The 24,002-nt window shown below is 39.0% G+C and overlaps 2 protein-coding genes and 1 long non-coding RNA gene across 3 annotated transcripts; 1 reads left to right on the forward strand and 2 right to left on the reverse strand.

The window, feature by feature from the left end:
* Positions 1-756: 756 nt before the first annotated feature.
* anxa1a (annexin A1a) lies at positions 757-6,733 on the reverse strand. The gene is made up of 12 exons (XM_086076376.1): positions 6,592-6,733; positions 5,989-6,069; positions 5,154-5,244; positions 4,793-4,887; positions 3,546-3,659; positions 3,221-3,311; positions 2,868-2,947; positions 1,832-1,976; positions 1,654-1,749; positions 1,501-1,559; positions 1,292-1,414; positions 757-1,211 (listed from the first exon to the last, which is right to left on the reverse strand). Exons 2-12 carry the CDS (start codon positions 6,046-6,048, stop codon positions 1,152-1,154), a joined length of 1,014 nt encoding a protein of 337 aa, XP_085932502.1. The 5' UTR covers positions 6,049-6,069; positions 6,592-6,733; the 3' UTR covers positions 757-1,151.
* A 1,177-nt stretch (positions 6,734-7,910) lies between these two features.
* On the forward strand, positions 7,911-8,894 carry LOC147173894 (uncharacterized). The gene is made up of 3 exons (XR_015094905.1): positions 7,911-7,990; positions 8,321-8,491; positions 8,753-8,894. It is a non-coding gene; the product is annotated as an uncharacterized LOC147173894 (long non-coding RNA).
* A 4,813-nt stretch (positions 8,895-13,707) lies between these two features.
* tmc2b (transmembrane channel-like 2b) lies at positions 13,708-23,167 on the reverse strand. The gene is made up of 20 exons (XM_086076399.1): positions 23,054-23,167; positions 22,922-22,963; positions 22,040-22,439; positions 21,336-21,482; positions 19,928-20,018; positions 19,748-19,829; positions 19,544-19,650; positions 19,369-19,467; positions 18,807-18,949; positions 18,563-18,710; positions 18,209-18,403; positions 17,936-18,115; positions 16,516-16,674; positions 16,306-16,434; positions 15,722-15,789; positions 15,385-15,624; positions 15,158-15,283; positions 14,241-14,319; positions 14,022-14,151; positions 13,708-13,931 (listed from the first exon to the last, which is right to left on the reverse strand). The coding sequence occupies exons 1-20, from the start codon at positions 23,097-23,099 to the stop codon at positions 13,708-13,710; spliced, it is 2,835 nt and encodes a 944-aa protein (XP_085932525.1). The 5' UTR covers positions 23,100-23,167.
* Positions 23,168-24,002: the final 835 nt, after the last annotated feature.

The raw sequence follows: 24,002 nt of genomic DNA on the forward strand, positions 1-24,002 counted from the left end.
ACATTTGCTTCCCCAACTTTATGAATTGAGTCACTACTAGATAAACTAGTCTTTGTAAATGTATTAACTGCAAACTGAAATGACACACAAAATATGTGACATATTTTATCTCACTTCTTAAATGTAATACATAGACTTTCTTTTATGTGATGTCACCTTAGCCCCTTTAGTTAACTTTAGTTAATTCTTTCATAGCGACACGGTGGCTGACTGGTTAGCACGTCCGCCTCCCAGTGCAAAGGTTGTGAGATCAAGTCCGGGCTTCGGCCTTCCTGGGTGGAGTTTGCATGTTCTCCCCGTGCTTGCGTGGGTTTTCTCCGGGTATTCCGGTTTCCTCCCACATTCCAAAAACATGCATGGCAGGTGAATTGGACACTCCAAATTGTCCATAGGTGTGATTGTGAGTATGGTTGTTCGTCTCTGTGTGCCCTGCGATTGGCTGGCAACCAGTACAGGGTGTACCCCGCCTACTGCCCAAAGCCAGCTGGGATAAGCTCCAGCAAACCCCGCAACCCTTGTGAGGACAAGCGGTACAGAAAATGGATGGATGGATGGTTAATTCTTTGTTTATCTTTCAGTAATTGTGTACTGTATTTATCTAATATAGTATTTCCTCTATTTTTGTCATCTCTCATCGGCCCTTTTTGGTTTCTTTCTTGCATTGTATGAGTTTCTATATATTGTGTTGATTTGTGTATGAACATGTATAGTATCTCCTCCAGAAGTTGATGTGACGTAAAAGAAAGGCAGACTACATAGAAAAAAACAGACGCTTTTATTAGCAGAAGCTCCTTCGGTTGCACAGGTATACAATATAATGGTCAAATGAGGAGGATATTTCGGTTGCAGTGTTGCAATAACTGACTCTTTTCTTTCAAGCACCTGTTATGTCACTACCTGTCCAGGCAACATATTTTTTGGCTAACTCAAATCCTTGGTAAGATAAGAGTGTATTGGGTGAAGAATCTATTTCTAAAAAAAACATAATGTTGTATCTGTGATGCAATGCTCATTTGGGAAAAGCCATTTCTCATTGCTGTTACTAGTTGTTTAAGTCATGACAGCAGATTATTTAACAGCTGGACTTGGAGGTGAGCCTTCAGTTCAATGGCCTTGTCAGCTGTTTGAGAGCTCAGTCAGTAGATGAGAAATCAGTTCTCACTCCCACAGAGAGCTAGCAGAATCTTCTCATAGTCTCCTTTAGTATCATCCTGGAAAAAGAAATACATTTTTGATTTATGGAACTAATATAGTACTTATGTGTAGATGATGACATCTCCTGTTTTCTCACCAGAATGTCCTGGTAGAGTGTTTTGCCGTATTTCTTCTTGTACTCAGCCTTGATTAGTTTCAAATCTTTTTCGGAACGGCTCACCATGATGCGAGTAAGGATGTTTTTGCGGGTTCCGGATCCCTGAAAGAGAAAAGTAAATAGTAAAGAAAGGTCCTGAGTAGATGTTGCAAAACCCTATATGAGGTCGCATTCTGTGCATACAACACCTTCATGGCCAAGTAGAGCTTCTCAGCAAAGAAAGCAGGCCTGCTCCCAGCACACTTGACTAGAATGATTAAAATGAACCAAATATAACTTACATTACATTTATGACTAATGTATATTGGAGGTAATGATGTTTAAGCATATTGTGCCTTTACCTACTGCGGTGAGACAATTCTCAATATCACCCTTCATCTCCAGGTCAATTGCTTTAGCCACATCCACTTTGCTGTACTTTGAGTACCTCTGAAACACTGAAAAATAAGACAGAGGAGTCATGTGAGACCTGATCTAAGAGAACAGACACTACAGAAGAAGGCAAGCGAGCTAGCTGACCTTCACGGAGATGAGAGCCGCTCCTGACAGTGAGGATCTCAATGAAAACGGAGCAGTCTTTGCCTTTCCTCCCTTCTCCGGCCTCATACAGAGACCTGGCATCGCTGTCAATCAGCTGTTCACACACTCCCTCCGTGCGGTTGGCCTGTGAGAGAAACGTTTACACATTCTTCAAAGCAAAGTGGCTGTCAAAATGCACCGACAAAGGTGAGATTCTCTAAATAGGTTTCATCAAAACTTTTTGGGGATAATGATTCTCCTGGTATCAGTAGTAGTGGATGGTGATGATGTAACGGTTTTAAATTCAATGTATTTGCATCACGGGAACTTTAATATATGGGAAGCTTAAAAGGAAGCTTCTTTATATAAGATGGCTTTTGGATCTAATAATGTCTTCAGTAGGATGATGTCCCTGCTCGAATCCTGTTGTGCTAGTACAATGTTAATTTACGATTCTGTGCCGAGCTTCGAGGAACGTATGAACATAACATGAATAAAACGGCTCATTTTGTTTCAGAAATTAATTATGAGAGACTTTCCTGATTCATAATGTACTTCCGTTTTCAAATCACTGTGTTGACAAGATGCACATCCCTTTATGTGTTTATGTATTTTGTTTCCATTCCCTGGTTTTATATTTTCTATTGGCCTGAAATAATTAATACGCTCTTAATTAACAGCAATACCTGCACCTGTTGATGGAAAGGAGCTACGATAGGTAATGATACCGGATGACTATCAACCACCATTACGGTCATTCATTTTGAAACCTGAGATTACTGTAAATAGGCACAGAATTGCAATATATACAACAACAATGTTTAAATTCATGATTGTGAATGCTATGTAAATATTTGCATGTGAAGGATTAATTTTAAGAACCCCTGTCGTTGTGGCAGCTACAATTGGGGAGTGGTATGTTTCTTTAACCTAAGACTATTCTGCAGCTGTGAAAGAAAGGGTGAACAAAATCCGCCTCAAACATCCTGTAATAAAAATAAAGAGTGAGTGCACAAGGAAATCCCACAAGATGTACCTTGCAGAGTGAAAAGAGTGCATTTCTGAAGTCTCCGCTGGTGTCAGATCTGATGTCTTCCTCCAGGTCCTTTTTGTAATCTTAACAGTCACAACACAAACATCTTCTTTAGTGTGTTTTTCTTGCGTGTCTACATATTACAGTGCAACGTCTTGTGTCTGTAAGTTTTAACAATGCAATAATGACCATACTGTATGCAACAAAAATGTCACACGTGCAATAACAAAATGAAAGAAAAGAAAATGTGGAGCACTGATTTGTGTGTTTGTCCTTCCCACTTTATAAAGTTGAGCAGATAAGTGCACTTTCTGAATAAAGTCTAAGTTTGCCGCTTGACATTTGGCTACACACACCTTCCTTGTAGGCCTTCTTTATTTCCAAAATCTCCGTGTTGGTTCGAGAGGCCAAAATCTCAACAAGGGTGTCCTCCTCTGTTCCCAAACCCTGAGACAGGGGATCAAATATAAAAGGGTTAATTCATGAGCAGCCTTTCACAACACATTTTATGATCCCAATGGGACAAGCCAACATGAATACATGGAAGTGGGCGGAGAACTGCAACAAATGACTGCGAGCGACGGATTTAAATCAGCTTTGACCTCCAAAGTGCAACAACAGCAGTTCCTCTTGGCTAATGAGCACGAGAGGAAGGGTGCGGAGCAATGAATTCACATGGACCTTCATGGCCATTTTCAGCTGCTGGGCATCATATTGGGCCGGTGTTTTCAGCAGAGCCACGACCACGTCCTCCAAATCTCCCTTCAACGCTTTCTTCAGTGCTGCCTCCAGAGGCTGCAAGAGAATCATACAAACAGAAAATGTAACAATATAACATAACAACAACAACAACAACATGTTCTATGCAGGTATTTTTGGTTAATATTGCGTTAGTGGAATATGAGTTAAGCAGCAAAATCCAGCAGTTCTTATCAATATAGGAAGGCAGCCATTTTGTCACTTGCTGTCGAGTGAAAATTACATCTCAGTTGCTCAGGTAACAACCAAATCACAGCTCAGCTTCAGAAAACAGGTGAGCTATGATTGGTCATTGCCCTGAGCAACATTGATGTCATCTTTGGTTGACAGCAAGCGGCAAAATGGCCGCCCCCCGAGATGGATAAAAATGGCTGGATTTTGCTGCATAACTCGTATTCCACAAATGCAATATTAATCATAATGTCATGTTTACACTAGCGATAACATATTATTGTCAAGAAATGTTTAAGATTCACTTCTTCTTTAAGTATTTATCTACTTTTAATCATTTCACTGAGCTTCACTCCGCTTGCTACTTTTATTTGTATTATTGCTTGCACAATGTTTTTCCCCCCAGTTTGTCAGAGACACTTCTGCCTCAGGCACTGTCACATGACTCTGTTTCACCAGTTCAATGAAACCACTATTGACGTTTGACTCCATTTCACCAATCAAATTGAAGCAAGCAGCCACATGACCACACACACAATCTCCAATAGTCACACAGAGAAGCGAAGATTTCAAGGTGACTCATTTACGTGAAGCATTGCAGAGACAATGGAGGAAACGACGGCGTGCAACTCCCAGTCAGAAGAGGCCCAAGACCCCTGGCCTAACATTCAAATATCCACACAATTGAATGTTATTTTTATAAAGATTTAATTTAATAGTTGTTTTAGTTTAAGTGATATTTTAATTTGCAAATAGTATGATTTTTTTTTTTAGATGTTCATTCTCTCATTAAAAATAATAAATGAGTACGTAAGTAGTCATTACCCACCAGTTACTCAGTATTCGATTAGAATTTGACTGAATACTTACTTGAGAAATAATTTCAAGGGCTGCTTTTTACTTTTACTTGAGTCATATTATTCTAAAGTAACAGCATTTTTGCTTGCATATAATTTGTAGCTACTCTATCCACCTGAGTTGTCACCACCCTTTCTTACCTTTCCGTTGGCGTGTTGGTAAGCGTCTTTAATCTGCTGCCTCTGCTCATTGCTCCTCTTCACCAGTATTTCAATGATGGTGTTCTCATCCACACCTGCACAAATGATATAATGTGAAATATACACAACATTTATACTACAATGATAGTTTATGTCCAGCTTTTCTGTGGCTGTGAACAAGAAAAAAATGGCAGAAATTGATAGACGCTGGCCCAGGCAGAAAATGTACTTGTGAATGCCTACCAGCAGGGGGTGCTGAGTTCTACAAAATAAGCCCCATTTTTCCCCAAGATGTCACAATTCTATAACTGGAGAAGTTGGCACAAACCTTCCTCAGAATTGTTATGCATTTTGAAATCACCTTTTGCCTTGATGGCCTGGTCCAAGACGGCTACATCGCCACTGGCGCTGAAGTTTGATGCTGCCTTCACTGTTCCCTCGTTCTTTAAGACCTGAGATACAACACAGATTAATGTTTAGTGGTTGCGTTTGGTAAATATTGACAATCATCCATTGGTCTGCATGAGGGTGCATTTTATCTATCTTTTTACCTTTTCTGCTTTTGCACCCTATCTTTACAATAAAGTTAACTAATGTAGTCAATGATAATGACAAAATATACTGTGCTCACACTAAGCATGTTTGCACAAATCCCTAGTCCTTAACTTCCATGCTAATAAGGCCATAAATATGCTTTTTAACATAGTGAACTAGTAAGCTAGTGAACACCCTTGTACTGAACAAGAGCATAATGCAAGATGATGATGCCGGATAACCTTGTGCAACCCTTAAAGCAGGGGAATGGTGAGCAGCATTTTACTGTTTGAAGAGTTTAGTTAGGGAGGGGCTCAGATTCCTGTTCTGTTGAGTCACATACTCACAAGACAAAGAAATGCTCATTCTTCTAAGTTTTGAGGAGTGAAAATCTCCATCCACCATTCTCCCTTTGTCTTATGTAATACGCAGTTGCGCATTTTGTCTTGATTTCTCGGCCACACCCCTCTCTTCTTTAACTAAACTTTTAAACTGAACACTCATTCGTTCTTCTCTCCGCTATCATTTAATGTTCCCTCCTCTTTCCTTTTCTCTGAACTCTGCCAGGAAAACTTTCCACCCGAGCATACCACAGGAAAAGAAAAAAGGGAACAAACATGGTGGTTGGCCTTAGCAACTGCAACAGAACCACAGTGACTTACTGACTCATCGGGCATGCCCAGATAGACTGTCTGCATCATGAACTCTTTGATGAAAGACATGGTGGGGCTGGCTGCAGGACGCTGTCAAATGAAGACACAGAAGAGAGTAAATGTATTTGTAGAACAGAAAGGATACAACAGTCTGTAGGGTCATTGTAAAATCCGGAGGAAAAGACATAGTGAGAGGCAATATGGAATAACAATCTCTAAAACGTATTTTTTTACATATGTGAGCATAAGCTATGATCATTTACAGTTGGTGTGATTTTCCATGATGGCAATAATGTGGACGCTGCCTGGCCACACCCACGTTTACCACTAACACGGATGCATGTCTTGGGCTGTGTATGTATCAGACATGTCGCGCATTATTCACGGGTTTCACATTTGTCTGCGTAATCGCAACCACTTTCGAGTCCTTATATATGCGTAGCGGTGTAAAACTGGCGTCATTCCGGCCACACCCACATCAACTGTACTTATAAGCGAAAGAAAGATAACTTGAATCCGTTACAACAAGCAAAAAGATTTCCTGTATGTAAAAGTCACAGAGAGAAGCTAGACAACATTCTTGAGATTGTTTATGTAAGGAACGTGACTTACCGTGTGTTGTAGAGACGTTTATGTGGGAGTGAGCTTTGCAGGGGCGGTAGACAGGCAGAGGGAGTTCATTTATACTCGTGACAAACTCCACCTAGAACCGAGCCCGGCCCACACTCCCTTCCTTTGGACTTTAACACCGCCTGCCTGCCATCCCAGGCTGAGCTTCAGCGAACGTGGGGGAAGAAGAAAAAAAACAGTCATTACCAACCTCAAATTTAAAAAAAAAAGGGAAAAAGCCCAAGCTCCTCCTCATACTGTTTTTCAATGTACTCTTTGTATTCAGGTACCGTACTAATATAAACCAAAAAGCAAATGTGCTTATAATTTTCCGTAAAAAGGAAAGGGTTTTTTTGTGCTTATATTTTCCTTTAAAATATATATTTGAGATAAATGTTAATTTGGATATACAGTACTATTAAAATATGTACCGGTAGTAGTGATAGCATTGTAGTAGGACCAACATCTTAAGGTCCATAGTAGGCTACATGTAGTATTTGTTCATTCACTCTTATTATGCCTTTTATCCTCACTATTAAGACAATTCAGTGCACTAGTCGGACTAGTAACTTATTTCCCCCAATAGTTATTTATAAACAATTGTGTAAGTTATGTTATGTTTCAGAAAGTTTTCCTATAGAAATACCATGCGGCCACGAGCTGTGTTTGGCAAAACATAACATCAAATGATTTGATGTATCTGAGCTTTGTGCTGGCTGACAGTATATGAGGCAATATCAGCACAAAGACCAACAAACTGTGGCATGTTGTAATGAATTTTCTCCAGGTGCGGCATGTTGTCATGTCAATCGCAACACATCCAAGTGTTCATGCTCCCCAGAGGCATGATGTCCCAACAGATGAGATTAACTCATCACTAATGACTGTGATTAACACATACTGTTGACTGTGTCCTTCCAGAGTCATCACTTTGACTGACAACATCACACACCTTTACAGGTAAAAAAAAAAAAAACATTGGGAAATTTGCCCAATCGTAGTGAAGGTTCATCAGAGAATGGATCGAGGAGGGAAAAAAGTTGTCTTTTTTTTATTGAAGTACAATCAAAGACCCGTTTTTACGTGTAATCAGTGACATGCATCTTTAACTTTAAATTTAAAAATAAAGTGATGTATTATTATTATGAGTATCATATATGACCATGCATAATAGTGAGCTGGCACCGGGTAACCTGAGGACTCTTTGGGGCGTCCTTTTACCAGCACACTTTGTGTGGTTTAGGCTACAACAGGATGAAACTCCATCTGTGGGGGTTTAATATTTAAAGACAGTGGAGAGTTTGGTTCCCCGCTAAGAGAACCGGATCCATTCTTGCTTATTCTCATGGTCAGTACACAAGTTCCCAAACTGAAGCACGCAAAGGAATTACTTGGAGAACAGGTAATCATTTTATTTTGAGACTACATAACTATTCTGATTCATTTATAAGTGGATTAATGATATTTATTGATAAATGTAATGACAGTGACTAGACATTCAGAGTCGTATTAGAGATTTTGGGCTAATCTGTCTGTGCGACACGACGGACAGCAGAAAAAAAGTGCTTTCAGGAAGATGTAAATATTATGTTGATCTTGTAGTGACAGTTTGACTCTTTAGATATTTTATTATGTCAGTCTATTTATATCCTACCTGTATTATCTATCTGTAGCTGTCAATTACATTTTGTACAAAAATAATTGTATGTACTGTACTGTGTATTTTGTACAGACCCAGTCACTTGAGTTACTGTGCATGCACACTACATGTTGTGGCAACAGCTCACGTTTGCTTTCAAAATGCATGTAAACTCTCCCGGAGCTGACACTGGGTCCCTCACAGTGACCTTTCTGGGAAAGAAAGTAGGACGACATCACTCTGTGGCACCTGCAGGCAAGAAATGTGAGTACAAAACTACCAGCAAATCAGAGGCATGCCAGCACAAACATAATATGTTGTTCTATGATAGTAATTAAATTGTATGCATTTCTAGATTTAAAAAGAACTTGGCATTTTAGGAAACTAAATCACCAACTCCACCTCTGTTTGACCTTATAATTCAGTGAAACACTAAACCTCCATTCAAATCACCCTTACTTGGTCCGTCTGTATATTCTGCTCAACTGAATTAACATCATTCAAATTTGCATCCTATTTTCTAAGGTGCCTGGGAGGGAAACAAGCCATCTACCTGCCCAGAAGATCCCACAGAATCCCCAAAACATGGATTGGTCCAAGTGACGAACCACGACCTGGAATTACCGGGAAGCGTTCCACAGTTTTTGGATGATCGCTCATATCAAGCAACCCCGAGAGGGAACAACACAGCAGGTCAGTTATGCATACTAATCATCATCACTTTAATTTAACTCACGAACCCACAAAGAATTAATATGAAAATGATATGCGATATGAATCTCTCTGTCTCCTTTGAAAGGTGTTTCTGGAAAGGAAGTAACACCATGACGACACACCCACCACATTCCTGACTGAGGAAACAGTGAGGAGGGGGAGGAAAGAAAATTTTACAATGATGAAATATGCCAATAATCATTATATTAGATATGAAAGGCCACAATTGTGGGTTACTTTCAAAAGGTTCAAAGAAGCAGATCATTTTGACGTATTATACAATTTGCAACAAAATTGACCTAATGAGGATTGCGTCAACATGTAATGCCCAATAATTGTAATAATTGTACACTATACAGTATAGCCTACCCTACTTAAGAAAATGTATAATAAACTCACAACACAGAGCTTTAAAACTGTTTTTGATATAAAGCAACTCAAATAAAAATCAAAATTTTCCAGTGGCTGTCACATTTAAAATATTACATGACATGCAATTAAGCGACATGTGGAAACAAAATAACAACTTTGACAGATAACATATTTGACAGATTCATTGATGTATTCTCTTACATTATGGTTGAATATATATGTACAGTATGTATATATATATATTTATTTATTTATTATTTATTTTTTTATTTTTTTATTATTAGTAAATATTGTTCAGGCAGTGTGGTTCCAATTCCCACTCAGCATGCATAAATGGTCGTCTGTCTCTCTATTTGCTCTTTTATTGACTGGCGACCAATCCAGGACGTAGTCTGCCTTTCACCCAAAATGGGGGGATAGGCTCTAGCTCCAAGCAACCCTGAACAGAATGAACAGTGCAGTCATCGGATGACTACACACAAACAAGAAATGACTCCCTTATGTTGAAAGCAGTTGCAACACTGCAATGATTGATCAGAATGTTGTGTAATTTCAAAGAGTGACAAATAATTCAGAGAATATATGCAATGTAGTCTTGTTCTCAAGTCAACTGTATGGATTTGTGTGGTTTGTGTCACTCCGACACAGACGGATTTGGGTTAGGCAGAATCAAACAATAGAACCAACATGACACCTACTACCAGTGGCGTACAGTCAGGGCCAGCAAGACCTTATGTGCTGGCACTGTAATTTGTCAAACCAATGTATTTATTCCCAACGGTTTATTCTATTCATTTTGTTTTTCACTTGGCAGCATTGTTTTTTTTTTATTATGTAGATGTTCCTTTTTTTCTTTTCTTTTTTGTCCAATCAGATTTCAGTCGTTGCTTGTTGCCACATCACTCTTGCCTTCAAATTCAGTAGTGCTGGCCAATGTAACTTAAACTTTCAAATTTGTCCTTGCATTGATGACATCAACATTTTTCCATCAACAGGACAATTATATACCATTTTCTCCAAAAAATCAATAAACCATAGTGCAAATGAACAGATAAGAAGAGTGCACTTTATTTGGAAAAACAGTGAATTAATTCATTTTTACGAACTGATATGACCTGTGTTCATTGTTGACCGGCAGTACTTGCAAACAATGGAGAGTTGTGTTCTCACTCATACTCACATGGCCATCCTGATGGTGCTGCTGTGGTCCTGTGTGGCATCTGATCAGGGTGCTGATTGCATGCAAGTGGGCGTAGTTTCCATGTACAGTATGTGTACAGAGACACACAATAAGTACATTAGAAGAAGACGTGGTGCAAGGGTGTGTGCGTGTAAATCGTGTGCACCAACAAATCAAAATGCAAACATTAATGGGATGGTCTGTTCAAAGGATCAAATATCATTACCGGAACTCTGAGAGAAAACCTGGACATCTACCAAGAGACGATCGAAGAGAGAGGAAGCACCAAGAGTGCTTTACAGTACTAACAAAACGTATCTTCTATCATGGAACCATTTGCGTAAGAGTGCTGTGTCTGCTGTCTGCAAATACACCGAAAGTCACAAATTTATGAGTGACTTCATAATGAAATTATGCACTCTTATCAGTTCACATTCTGTACATTGTCAATAGTGCTGAAAACAGTGATTCGCGTGTTCCAGCTTTTGCTGCCTACAGGGTTGCAAGGCTCAGTCTCAGAACATTATACAGCTGGAAGGGCGGGAGGAGGAGCGAAAGCGTCAAATGAGGAGGCGCTTGTGCTTCAGTCTTTGACCAAACTACAGCGTCCTCTGGTGGCAGTAAGTTTGTATAGCAGTAAGAGCTTCTATTTTTTGTAAGAGCACTGTATATGGTAAAATGTATGTTTACTTTGCACAGAATTGTTATTGCTCAAAGTGTGATTTTTATTTTATTTTTTCATGGGTCCCCGAATCCCTGATTGCAACCCTGGGTGTGGTAAACCTACATTTTCACTATATGAACTTCTTCATGAGCTTGCAGTGAGATGAAGTTAGTGTTTTATAATTGTTGACTCTAACAGATATTGAGGAGCCTAAATTCCTCAAATATACTGTTAGTCCACACTTTGCAGTAAAAATGAGACTAGAAGCTTAACTGAATACTCTGTTGTATGTTGCAATCAACAAAGGGTCTGACTATTGGGCCACTATTTTTGTACCCAACGCAGTTAGAAATGGGCATTTGCGCTGTTGTGGGACTGAACACAGCCAACTTGATTCCCAGTCAATCAAGCGCCTCCTCAAATTCAGCACAGGTGAGGTATGTGGTCTCTATTGCGGACGCCAAATGGATTCGCTGGAATCACGTGCAAAGTAGCATTACTGCAAGAAGATGTCTGTGATGTAAAGCTGGCCGCTGCCAAGAGAGCACTTGGAGACCGCCTTCAACGCCCTGCATTCATGTGACAAAATAATGATGTCAGTTTTTAAACCAAGTTCACACACACCTGCTAATGGAAATAGGACCCTGGATGTGTTTTGATAAATCACTTGGGCTCAAACAGGATCTCCACTGGTGGATGTAATAAAGCCATGAACAAGTCAAATGAAACTTGGTGCCAGAAATAAATACTTTAATAGATGACATGTAAAAATAGAAATGCATTTACAGTAAAAACTATTTACAAAAAATTCCAAATGAAAACAATACATGTGTGAATATAACGGCCTTGGGGGAAGCCATCATTGCCCTCCCTTCAGGCTGACGCTCAGTAAGATAACGATGATCCATTGTCCTCTTCAGGAGTGATCGTATAGTTTGTATCCCGAGTGTAGGAGGGAGAGGCTCCGCTTGTATTAGATTTACAGAATGGCTAAGTTTAACAACTCGGAATCTAGAAAAAACTAACAGAGTCCGGGCCGGGATTCGAACTGTAGGCACAATGATTTATTGACAGAGACATACAAATAAGACATATGTTCTTATATTCAGGCAGTTTGAAAAAGCTTCACGGATGGAGGAAATGGCGACCGGTATTCACTGGAATTTACTTGGAGCGAAAGTATGAGCTGAGTCCAGCGGCATGCTACGCGCTGTAGCTTCTTGCTAGCTAGCCCGCTAGCCTACAACCATAATGTGAGTTACACCTTCCAAACAAATCTTCCTCCCACCAATTCACTATTTAAACATCATACACAACATATACATAGCTAAACTTGTGACTGGGATAAAAATTAATTTTGCAGTTGATGACTCTATCTATCTATCTATCTATCTATCTATCTATCTATCTATCTATCTATCTATCTTGAGCATACTCAATATTGGAGTAATCCAAAAGTAATCCAGTTACATTACTTTAATATTATGGTACTTGGATTACGTTACTAATTACATTTTTTATCAGGTAACTTGTAACTGTAACGGATTACATTTTAAAAGTAACCCTCCCAACCCTGGGATGCTTTTAAATTTGCATAAATGGCTAAATTAAAACACATCAGTATAAATGTTCATTTCTGATGATAACTTTGTAATATTAGTTTTCAATATCTATCAGTAGACTTGGAGTTCGACTCCTGGGGCTCAATTTTCCTGCCCGTCACAAGTCAATGCTCAGTCTAATTGTACACAAGGGTGGCGTTTGCTTTCTTTTAGTATTTCCGCAGACGAGCACAGTTAGAAATTTTTTTGTGCTGTTGTGGGCATGAACACAGCCACTAGCTATGTGGCCAATGGAACCTCCTCCCCTCATTCCCTTTAAAATATCTGCACGAGAGGCCCACAGTCTTTGACATTGCAGAAGCAGAAATAGTCTCGCCATGCAGATGATCGAAGCGTGCAGAGTACGTTTAAAAGGAACTGCAAGCAGACCTCCAAAGGTGGATGATGTAAAGTTGGCTTGGGCAATCACAAGTCACTATTGTGAAGTGGACACTTGGATTACCTTGCAACCCGTTGGTGACCGCGTATTCGTAAACAACCCACCCACAATAGCGGCAAAAGAGGGTGATTTTAACAATGATAATAATCATGCATTCAATAAATAGATTTCTATAATGGCTCTAACTCCGGTCCTGGAGGGTTGCAATCCTGCAGGTTTTGGAGGTTTCCCTCTTCCAACACAAGCTGATTCCAATCAGCAGGATCGTTATCGGGCTTATGCAGAGCTTGCTGATGATCTGATCATATATCAACTGTGTTGGAGAACGGAAACATCTTTTAGCTGGTTTAAAATTTGCTCTACTTTCAACCACCAAATGTATCGGGTTGTGTGGAAGAAAACAACCTTTATCCACCGGAACGCCCTGCAGGGCACAGCCAAACTCCCCAAAACACTAAATGAGGCCAAGAGGCTTGCACCTGCGCAAAAATCATCATACGCCAGTGTTTTCACCCGAGCGCTCATGCGCTGTTTCCAAAAATAAAGCCCCTATTGCCTTGGAGGCCTGCCACGGCCTCTTCCCCTGCCTTGTCCAGGTTGAGGCCCCCGTGCATTTCCAGGAGGTCGATTTCTTGGACCAGGGGCCCGGGTCACCACCCCCCTGGGATTGGAAGCAGCCAATGACACATCTTTTTGCAGGTTAACCCCTTTTCTATTGGCTGCTGTGCCTGGCTTCATTTTTGGAGATTTGCTGCCCTTCTCAATGACAACTTCTGAAAAGATTAATGGAGAGTACAAAGAGGAAGCAGAAGGACATGCAGATGACAAATATTTAGCAGTGTGTATGGTGTGTGCGTGTATACCAGGTGGGGGTGGATCTTCCTCAATCGGAGGTGGTATCAAAAATTTGTCTGGCAGCAAGTCCTCCAAATCTTTCATGACTTGATTAGTGCTGTCCTTGTTATTCCTGCGATTCTTCTCCTCATCTCGAGCCTTACGGGTTGACCAAATTTTCGACAGTCATTTGTTTGTTTCAGCGGGGAATAATCAACTAAACGTATTGAGAGATTGCTAATACTCACCATTTGCATCTTCTTTTTAAGGTCTATGTTTGCTTGCTGATATCCTTTTGACACCGAATTCAGATAATAGATGGCCAGCCTGTTGTATGGAGTTAAAAAAAAAATATATATATATTTTTTTTAAACATTAAATGGAGAATAAGAATATACACTTACTCCGCAGTGAAATCCAATTTAAGACGTGTATTTAAATGCCGAAGGTACCTTTGCTATGTTATATATGCTCAGTTTTCTAACATGGTGGCATGTCTTATTTATTTGTGCAGATCTTATTAGAGTGTGCCTTATTAGTATTAGAGGCACACATACATAGCTGTAGTGATTTACAGGCTGTTCAGTGTTCTATCCGCCCAAAAAGTTTAATTGTACTTTTTTATCGTGCTTATTAGGCGGGTGAGCTGGAGCCTGTAACACCATATAATGTAATCATTTCCTCAACATGAAATAACACTTGAAAATGTAATTCATTTTTCACTTAACTCGATCAATGTATTAAAAAAAAATCCTGACTGATATTGCAATAAAATGAATACCAATAATGGGGATTTATTACATTTTCATGTCTTTTTTTCCCCTTAAAATTAAAATTGTAAAACTTGACAGATAATGTAATATATATGTTCAGTCTAAAGTGCTACATTTTGTTTCTTTGAGAATCTAAGATCTATAATATATATTCACAGCAAAAATTGGTGTAAAATTTTTGTGTTAAACATTTCAGAGTTGTTTTACAGTGTATTTTAAATATTGTCTGATTTGAATGGAGGTGTGTGCTGGAATTATTTGACAGAGATTATTTAATTAGTGTTAAATCAAATCTGCAGAGAGTCAATCAAAGTAAGCTCCGCCCACTTGATTAGAACTGCTCTGCCGCAAGACTAACCTAAATTGTGATGGTACATTTCATTTGAACTTACACCATAAGAAGTACAGCAGGCATGATAAGTCCAGGGTTGGTGGCATAGCCAAAGATGTTCCCAATGAAGGAAGGAAGATCCTGTTCTATAGTCTCCATGACTACGTCATACATCTTCTCTTGGCCACTACAATGATCAAATAAAATGTATTTTTAGTTTATCCCATTAACCTTTAAAATTCATTCAGCACTTTTATAACGATCCAAAGCGTATTGGCCATTACTGACCTGAATGGACCACAGTCAAACGATGGCGACAGGGTCATTATAGTATAGACCACAGGCAACAGGCTGAGAAAGAGCACAAGCAGCAGCAGACCCATGTAGAAATTGTTGGAGCGTGAAGCCTTGAAGACTCGTTCATGAGGAACATTACAGGCCATCACAGCCCAACACTGATAGTACATCGAACACAGGAGACGCAATACGTTCAGACCCACCAGCCCCGGAGCATAAAAAGCACCCATCCTAAAAGAAAAATCTGGGTTAGCAAAGCAAATCCTTATTAGAATGCTGTAGTGTTATGAATGTCAACACCCCCCCCCCCCCCGCAAAAAAAAATCACCATATCATTCCTTGATTGAAGATGAGGCCCAGCACATTTCCACTGATGTCAAACTCACCATATGAAGGCTGGAGTAAACAAATTGCAAGCATTTCAACACAATGTAAAACACTTAAACATTAACCTTCTCCCTGAGCACCTGTAATCAAGTGTCTCGCTTCCTGTAATTAAGTTTGCAGTGCAGTGCAATGTTTCACTCACTGCTTGGGATCATCTGTCTTGATGACCCACTTGAAGGTTTCATGTTAACTTGATGCAATAATGTGATGTACTGCACAAGCTTCAACTGTACAGTACACTATTAGCATACACATAGTAAGACCCCCCCCACACACACACAAAAAAAAAATAGAAATAGATTTGCTGGTATGACATGACATGCATTACTAATTAAAATGATGATGCACTAATAAACTAACCACCAGAGGGTGCTAGAACTACACAAATGGAATACAACCTCACCTTATAATATCGTGACATGACGATGACGATATTGTGGCAATTTTAATATCGCGATATCGCGACATTGCCGTTATTGTTACATCCCTAACAAGTCGATGACGACACGTATCGTGAACACTCACAAATCCGGCCTCCAGGTCCCAACACCAACAGTAGTTGAGGAAGCGGACAATGACAGCTCGTAGGAAGTCCCCAATCAGGATGGTCAAGTAGTTCACTTGCATGTCAGACACAATCAGCTTCACAAATTCCTACAAAGCAAAAATAAATAATAAGAACAAACAGAACATAAGGATGTTAGTATGAGGTCAACAGTATCTGTTATTCCTGACTATGCCAACTGCAGTCTCCCAACACGGTCCCCTGATGACATCAGCTGGGTGGATATCAGGAGGAGGCACGTCTGTGGTGTTGTAGTAGCTGGTGTAGTTGTGACGGTACTCAACTAACGCCGACTCAGTGGCGTTCTTGATCGCCTTCTCATTTTCCAACTAAAGAATAGAAAGTAGAAGTGTAGGTTTCAAATGTAACATACAGTACCAAATTGTTCTTTAATTAGTCTTACAAAAGGGGGTTCTTTGCCTATAATTTATTAATAATCACAAATTATTTTTGGGTCAATGTTGAAATGTTCTGAAGCTTTTGCCATAGTGGGACCACTAGTTGTTGTTGTTTTTCCCCCGAGTTGGGGAAAGAAGGCATTAGTATCTATTACAGCAAAGTTTATGAAAATGCTGCAAACCTTATATGTGAAAGAAAATCACTGAGAGAATACTGGGCATATACCAGGGGTCAGCAACCTTTCCTGTCAAAAGAGCCATTTTAGGCCAAATAAATAACCAAAAATGTGTCTGAAGTCGCTAAACATTTGAAGAATGTGATGAAGGAAGCAGTGATTTAAATGTACTGAGGGCCTAAGAGCTCATTAGAGCGGCACCAAAGCACACAAATATGCAGCATCCAATACTTTGACATTCATTTTCTTCCACCTTTCGTCTTTAGTTTTTTTGATTATTTTGGTGTGTGTAACTTTTCATACATTTTTTGACTTTTCTGACTTTCTCTAAAATTTCTGTCATTATTGGCAATTTTATCATTTTATGGACATATTGTCATCATTTTATGGACATATTGTCATCATTTTCTGCCTCTCTATTTCCTACGTTTTATGGCTGTTTTAAATTTTATTTTATTTTATTAATTTGTTAAATATTTTTTCTTCCTTTTTTTTTTGCCAGTACTGTTTTTGGCAATTTTGTGGACATTTTATGGTAATTTTTAAGTTCTAAGAAATTATTAGTTATTCATTTTTTTAATCCTCTTTTTCTGGCAACTTAAACATTTTTAACATTTTGGAATAATTAATAATATATATTTTTTATCTAAATCATTAATTCATTTGAAAGATCATTTTAAAATAAAATATTGAAATGATTAATGGAGTAGCAAAATAATTGTAAATTAATTTGACAATTGACTAATTGTTGAGTAATCAAATAATCATGTAATCAAATAATCAAGTAATCAAATAATCGCTGCACCGCTACACTGAATCGAACCGTCCTTGTATATATGTATATATATATATATATATATATATATATATATATATATATATATATATATATACATATATGAATTTCTAGTAATTTTTTTATTTTTTTAGGGATCCGCAGGGAGCCACAGGAGAGTTCCTAATGAGCCACATATGGCTCCAGAACTGCTATTCTCACACTGCTACATTAGCCTCACCTTTGCAGTGACCTCATCAAAAAGAGCAAAAAGGAAGGTGTAAAGATTTCCCAGGAAAAGTGCAAAGATGCGTCCCAGTTGCCACTTGAGAGCAATTCGAGGGTGGTAGTCCTCTAGTTCAGCAATGGTTTCAAAAAGTGGAGGACACGCCAAGCCCAGCAGAGACATCACAAATTCCACCTGATGGATGTTTTATATAGGGCGTTACTAGCAAATGCCGTTTTGTCATCCCATCTCAAGGCTGTAGAAATCCAGAAGTCAATGTCAACCTACCTCATTCTTTTCAAACCAGGAGAGTTCATCGTTATCCATGTCAGCAAATTCCTGCGAGCGCTTCACCACAAAGTAAATGAGGTAACCACTGCCTCCGAGGCTGCACAGGATCAGAAAATTGGCAAGGACCCGGAGGAAGCGACGAAGGTGGATGTTCTCATCCTTCTGGTTCTCCTGTTCATCTACAATGGATTCCTAGGGTTACATTCGAGCAAAATTACTTCAGACCTGAGACAAAAAATGTTGATGTTCATATCAAAACGAGACACTTTTCCCATAAATAATATTTCCTTTACTTTGACAAAAAAGAAACATTTTCAGAACTGATTTCACATTTTCCCTTTGTGCTCTCACCTTGAAGCTGGTGGTAATGGAAGCATACTTATTATCTGCTGTCTCTGGATTTCCAATGAGGTAGTCCCAGCTGGTGAACATTTTCCAGCTGAAGGTGAACTCTCCCTCTTCAGCACCGTCGCCTCCTTCGTTTGAGTTACGAGCCATCCTAAAAAAAAAAAAAAAGAAAGAAAAACAAGACAATAATAACGTTTCCATTTCTAAAAAAATAAATAAAAAGTGCCTGCAATTGTGTGTTTCCTACGTTCTAATCACAACCATCAAGCTGTATCCAAAGATGCCAACACCAACCAGCAAGTATGAGAGGGGAAGTCTGAACTGCAGCACACCAAATGTTCGCTTATGGTCATAGAATCCGTAGAATAAAAAGGAATATTTGCAGTAACCCTGTTAGGAAGATCAAAGAGAAATAAAACACAAATACATTACAAGATTACAGGCGCAGGAGTGTATTTGTGATGATGATTCATTTGTGAGACCAGAGATGACGGATGTTGGACCCAAGAGAGGACCTGGCTCATAATTTCATGGTTTCATTTGATGGGGTTGAAGTCAGGGCAAGTTGTTGAACCTTGCTCTGGCATTGGGCTACAGTCATGTTTTGACCACAATAGAACCCGCACCAAACAACCAAAAAGAATAGAACTGTCCAATGTGTCCAACTCCTAATTCATTAAAAGTGGGTGATTAAGAGGTGTGCCAAAAACAAGCATGAATAATAACTCCAAGTATTTTTTTTTATTCTTTTGTGTATTATGTCTGAAAACTGGATCAAGACCGCAGATAAATTGAACAAAGGTCCTCACGCCAAAATCGAAGAGCACAGAGAAGTCCATAGCTTTCGCCTGCTCCTCTCGGGGTACAGTTTTCCTGGGAATGGAGCCATATGGTAGACCCATGAGAATCTAATACACATAAGGTTTGTCAAACAGGAGGCAATTAATAGTTTTGTCAAATATAATAGAATTGAAAGAGTTGTACCTCAGGCAGGACCACCAAGCCAAACATGAACCCAAACAGGACCAGGTTCATGCCATACATCCACCTCAGAAATATGAAGTAGGATGCCACAGAGGAGCCAAAGTGACCTATGAGCAGATTTCACACTTTGTGGATGCAACAAAACGGTAATGCTTTGCTTGCAGAAATTCATTATTTCTAAAAGAATGTCCGAATGGTACCAACTTTCTACTTCCTTTATCTTACTCTCCCAGGGGATGCAGGCTGTTTTGAAGTTCTCAAAGTCACGTTTGAACTTGATGAGTTTCTAGGGAGAAATGTTTCAATATCATCACACCGCGAACCAACAATAGTTGCATTGTCACAGCTCTAACGATCAACAAATGTGCAAACTAAGCCGATTACCTTCGTCATCATGACTTTAAATGCATACAGTTTCCTTCCCTTTCCTTTCCCGAGGGCTCCTTCAAACTTTTCGATAAACTCTTGTGCCTCCCTGTTGGGCAAGCGCAAATGTCAATCGCTAGAAACTGAGAATGCTGAGAACAGAGGGACAATCCATCAGTTAATTAGTGTTGAGATCGGTAAGTGAAATGAGAAGGATAGAATGATGAGTTACTTATGGATGATGGTGCTTGTAGATGGAATGACCAAAGCAGGCAAGCAGCCGGTCAGAAACCACAACACCATGCACGGAACTGTGTCAAGTTCATGAAAAAGTTACGACAACTCACCTATCCTGTTCTACTAGAAGTTTATTTACACTGTCACACGAGCAGAGAGCTTCTCAAGTATTTCTTTGTTTTATATATATACAGCATATATACTATGTGAAAAACACTTATGTCCATTTTTGTCTTTTTTTTTTTATAAACATTTTTATGTTTTTGGCATGAAACTGAATGCAGACACCCCAAAAAAGTAAAAATGGAAAATAAGAAAAAGAAAAAAATGGACATAATAGTTAGCTTAGCATTAGCTCATCATTGCTGCTATTTGAAAAACATTTGTCAAATTTTTTTTTTTGCTTTTTACTTTTTACATAAATAATAACAACATAATAATAACATAAATAATAATAATAATAAAAAGACAAATGGACATAAGTGTTTTTCACATAGCAGCGAAGATGAGCTAATACCATTGCCACTGCCACCTACTGTGGATGTGGAATTGCACTTTACTGTTATAGGCCGACCTGTGTGAAGACTGCACTAGCTACAAAATAAATGGTAATCAACTAAAAATAAAAAAACTATTCAGCTCTCTATATTGTACAAAATAATACAGTTTATATTCAGTTCTTGCATGTGCTATTGTGATTTCAGCAATGTTACTGCATATGCGGATCTTGTTAGTATGATTGAAAACTGACTCTATTATAGAAAGTAATTGGAGAAGCAAGTCACATATACCACATGCAGTACTGTATAACTAACTGGAAAGATCACATTACTAGCACTACAACAAGAGGATGGTAGAAATAGTATGCCTAACCTTTTTAGAAGCCTAGTTAGGGTTTGGGTTGTGAGGATAAGCGGTTGAATAGATGGATAAAAGAAACTACTTAGGTACTGCAGTTATGGTAAACAAATAGAAGACACATTTGACTTTGATTTCAATATAGTTCATGAAACTGCAAGAGAAGGAAAATAAACAGTTATAACAACAAACAAGCTTTAATATGCACAGTCATCATCACATGTACAGGACATACGTGATGGTAGGCCACAAGAATTGCAAACGAGAAAGCAGCAATACGACGGCAGGAGTTCAAATGAGGCGGGATTTTTTTTTCAATTGCGTTCTTTACTTGAGCAATACGAGTCTCCTCTTCATACGCCACGGTTTATTCCTTAATGTGGCAATCAGTTTCTTCTTCTCCTCTACTTCTTCCTTCAGGGCTGCCATCTCCCCTTCAGACAGAGATTCTTCATCAGAGTCAGAGGAGGAAGAAGAGCTGATGAAGGGAAAGAGCAGTCATGTGCCGTGTGTCGTGGCTTTTTCGCGACAACAATGACAATTAAAGACAAATGTAATATTGCAGACCTTTTACAGTGCTTGTAAAAAAAAAATCGAATCAACTATGTATAGTTGCATATACCACTATAGCTTACTGTATATAATATATAGTGTGGTATTTATTTACTATTTTATTTTTTAATAGTTTCATTACAATTTAGTTCCAGTCTAAAAATTCCAAAATATAACTCAGTACATGCAATAGTCATGATTCCATCTCTCATGAAAACAGATGGTAGATGGAGCTTTACGGAGGATTTTCCTGAGTGCAACAGTGAATAATGAATGAATGAATAATCAGACAACTGTAATGGATAACGGTTAACTTGCTGTCAAGTTTGCAGCAATTACAGCAACAGCGTTTGATGAGTTTGCTGACTGATTCAAACGGGAGTCTTACGGTACATTCATCGGGCATACTGAGCTTGAGAAAAGATGAAGAATGTCAGCAGGTACTGTACAGCAGGTGAGAGATGCTCTCAGAGAATACGGCACCTGCTCATCTTCCCCTTCTTCTTCTTGTCCTTCCCACCGCCTTTATCATTCCCTCGTTTCCCTTTAGCATCTCCCTTCTTCCCCTTGTTCTGCTCCTCTTTGTCCTTCTTTGACACCGCCTTTGCTCTCTTTTTCTTCCTCTTGCGGTCCTCCTCACTTTCATCCTCGCTTTCCTCCCTCGCTGCTTTCTTCCTGGAAGCTTTAGAGCTTTTGCTTTTCACACTCTTGTTATCATTATCATCTTCTTCTTCATCGCTGTCCCGGCACTGAGCTTTCTTTTTTCGTCCTCTCTTCGGCGGCGCCTCATCCTCTTCTTCCTCATTTTCCTCTTCATCACTGTACCGCTTGGCTTTACGCTGAGGTTTGGCTCTTCTGGTTTTAACTCTTCTCCTGGCCTCTTCTGAAAAGTTTAAATTCATTATTGGTAACTCAAGTTTAGAGTGACATACGTATAACAGCATGTGTTTTTTTAATGAAGTACACTCTTTTGATAAAGGAGTCAAACATTTTGTGCAATGTAAAATGTTTCCAAACACAGTTGTTGACAAATATAGCTGTTCAACCTGTACAATCTAGATTCGACATCCAACAACAAGTTGGAGTATCAAAGCATATCAAATACAAAATCATCACACTCATAATAATATTCAATTTGAATTTAACAGCATCCTATTGAGAATCAAATTTTAAAAAAAATGGTATTCTTATTAACGTAAAGGCAGAATTTCTGATATAGCTCTTGTATTGGAGCTCATCAAATTGTGTGAGCGCACATAAGGTGAAAACATGGAAATGACAAGTTTAAAAAAAAAATATATATATATATAAATATAAAAAAAAAAAAAAAAAGACAAGTTTAAGTGGAAAGCAAAACTGACTCACCCTCACTTCCACTGTCAACCACAGCATCGACCTCCATACCAACTGGAACAAAAAAAAAGTTAAACAAATGCTCTCCATTATCAGTTGAGGCTGGTAACATGAAAAGTTTAGAAAGAAAAAAAACATTCTCACCGTCTTCAACGTCAATGATTGCGTCATTTCTCTTCTTTGTCGGCATTTCGTGTCCGTCATTGATTGTGTATTTGACCTATTTAGTTATTCCTCTTCCGTCTACTTCATACTCTGTCTCCTCTCCATCCTGTGAAGGCAAAATATGCACACAAACATACACGCACGCGGACACACATGCGGGGGACCAATGCGCTACTGTTTGGACTGCTCCTTGACAACCATCAGTGACCACAACGGCCATCAGATGACGAGCAGTAGCCCAGAAGAAAGAAAACGTAATTGAGTAGCACTTACCTGTAAACAGACAACGGCCATGTCAATCAAAATGGTAAAAGATACGGTAAGTCAACTCAACCTTTAAACGGATCATGTATAACAACATGCAACAACATCCGCATGTTGATCATTGGAATGGGAAGTGGCTTTCACATAAAATAAACAATGTTTTGTCCTTTGACCTCAAAATGACACATCACCGCAAATAATAATAAGCATAAAGACATTTAAAGTTGGATGACAGGTTGTGTGATGCTGAGTGTAAAATGAACATGCATGGGTTAAAATGGTTTATACTTTACACAATGTTAACAGTGTTTATTTGAATTGATAGTTTATGGTAGCATCGTTTATATAAACGGTGGCATGTGTTTTCATCCAACCTCAAATCTTTAAGTAAAAGTTCAAAGTGATGGAGATTCACTAAGACATATCAATACATATTTAACATATGCAAAATAGAGGAGTAAATGTTGTACTTGCATGTCACAACAGCCACGCGAGCCTATTGTCAAATGTCAGATCGGCCCTTTTGAATATTGCAGTGAAACGAGAGACGTTACAATGCTCTGCACCTTAACCCCAAAACGCAAACTGTCTGGAAGCTCCTCCTTTTGGTCCACCGAACCTGCACCTTCCAGTAGTCCACTCTGTTTACACACATCCTTCCTGC

This window comes from Leptonotus elevatus, chromosome 5 (assembly GCF_054856555.1).
Source record: "Leptonotus elevatus isolate MCC_2025b chromosome 5, RoL_Lele_1.0, whole genome shotgun sequence".
NCBI classification, from domain to species: Eukaryota; Metazoa; Chordata; class Actinopteri; order Syngnathiformes; family Syngnathidae; genus Leptonotus; species Leptonotus elevatus.

Bases quoted from the DNA above. Each gene is read 5' to 3' on its own strand.
- anxa1a (XM_086076376.1), bottom strand. From the start codon at position 6,048: ATGTCTTTCATCAAAGAGTTCATGATGCAGACAGTCTATCTGGGCATG. The intron at 3,312-3,545 runs GTCCATGTGAAT...CCCCTGTCTCAG, and splicing joins AGCTGAAAATGGCCATGAAG to GGTTTGGGAACAGAGGAGGA. The intron at 1,560-1,653 runs GTAAAGGCACAA...TAATCATTCTAG, and splicing joins GAATTGTCTCACCGCAGTAG to TCAAGTGTGCTGGGAGCAGG.
- tmc2b (XM_086076399.1), bottom strand. From the start codon at position 23,099: ATGCCGACAAAGAAGAGAAATGACGCAATCATTGACGTTGAAGACG. The intron at 19,651-19,747 runs GTTGGTACCATT...ATCTGCTCATAG, and splicing joins TAAGATAAAGGAAGTAGAAA to GTCACTTTGGCTCCTCTGTG. The intron at 18,116-18,208 runs GTAGGTTGACAT...AACATCCATCAG, and splicing joins CCTGGTTTGAAAAGAATGAG to GTGGAATTTGTGATGTCTCT.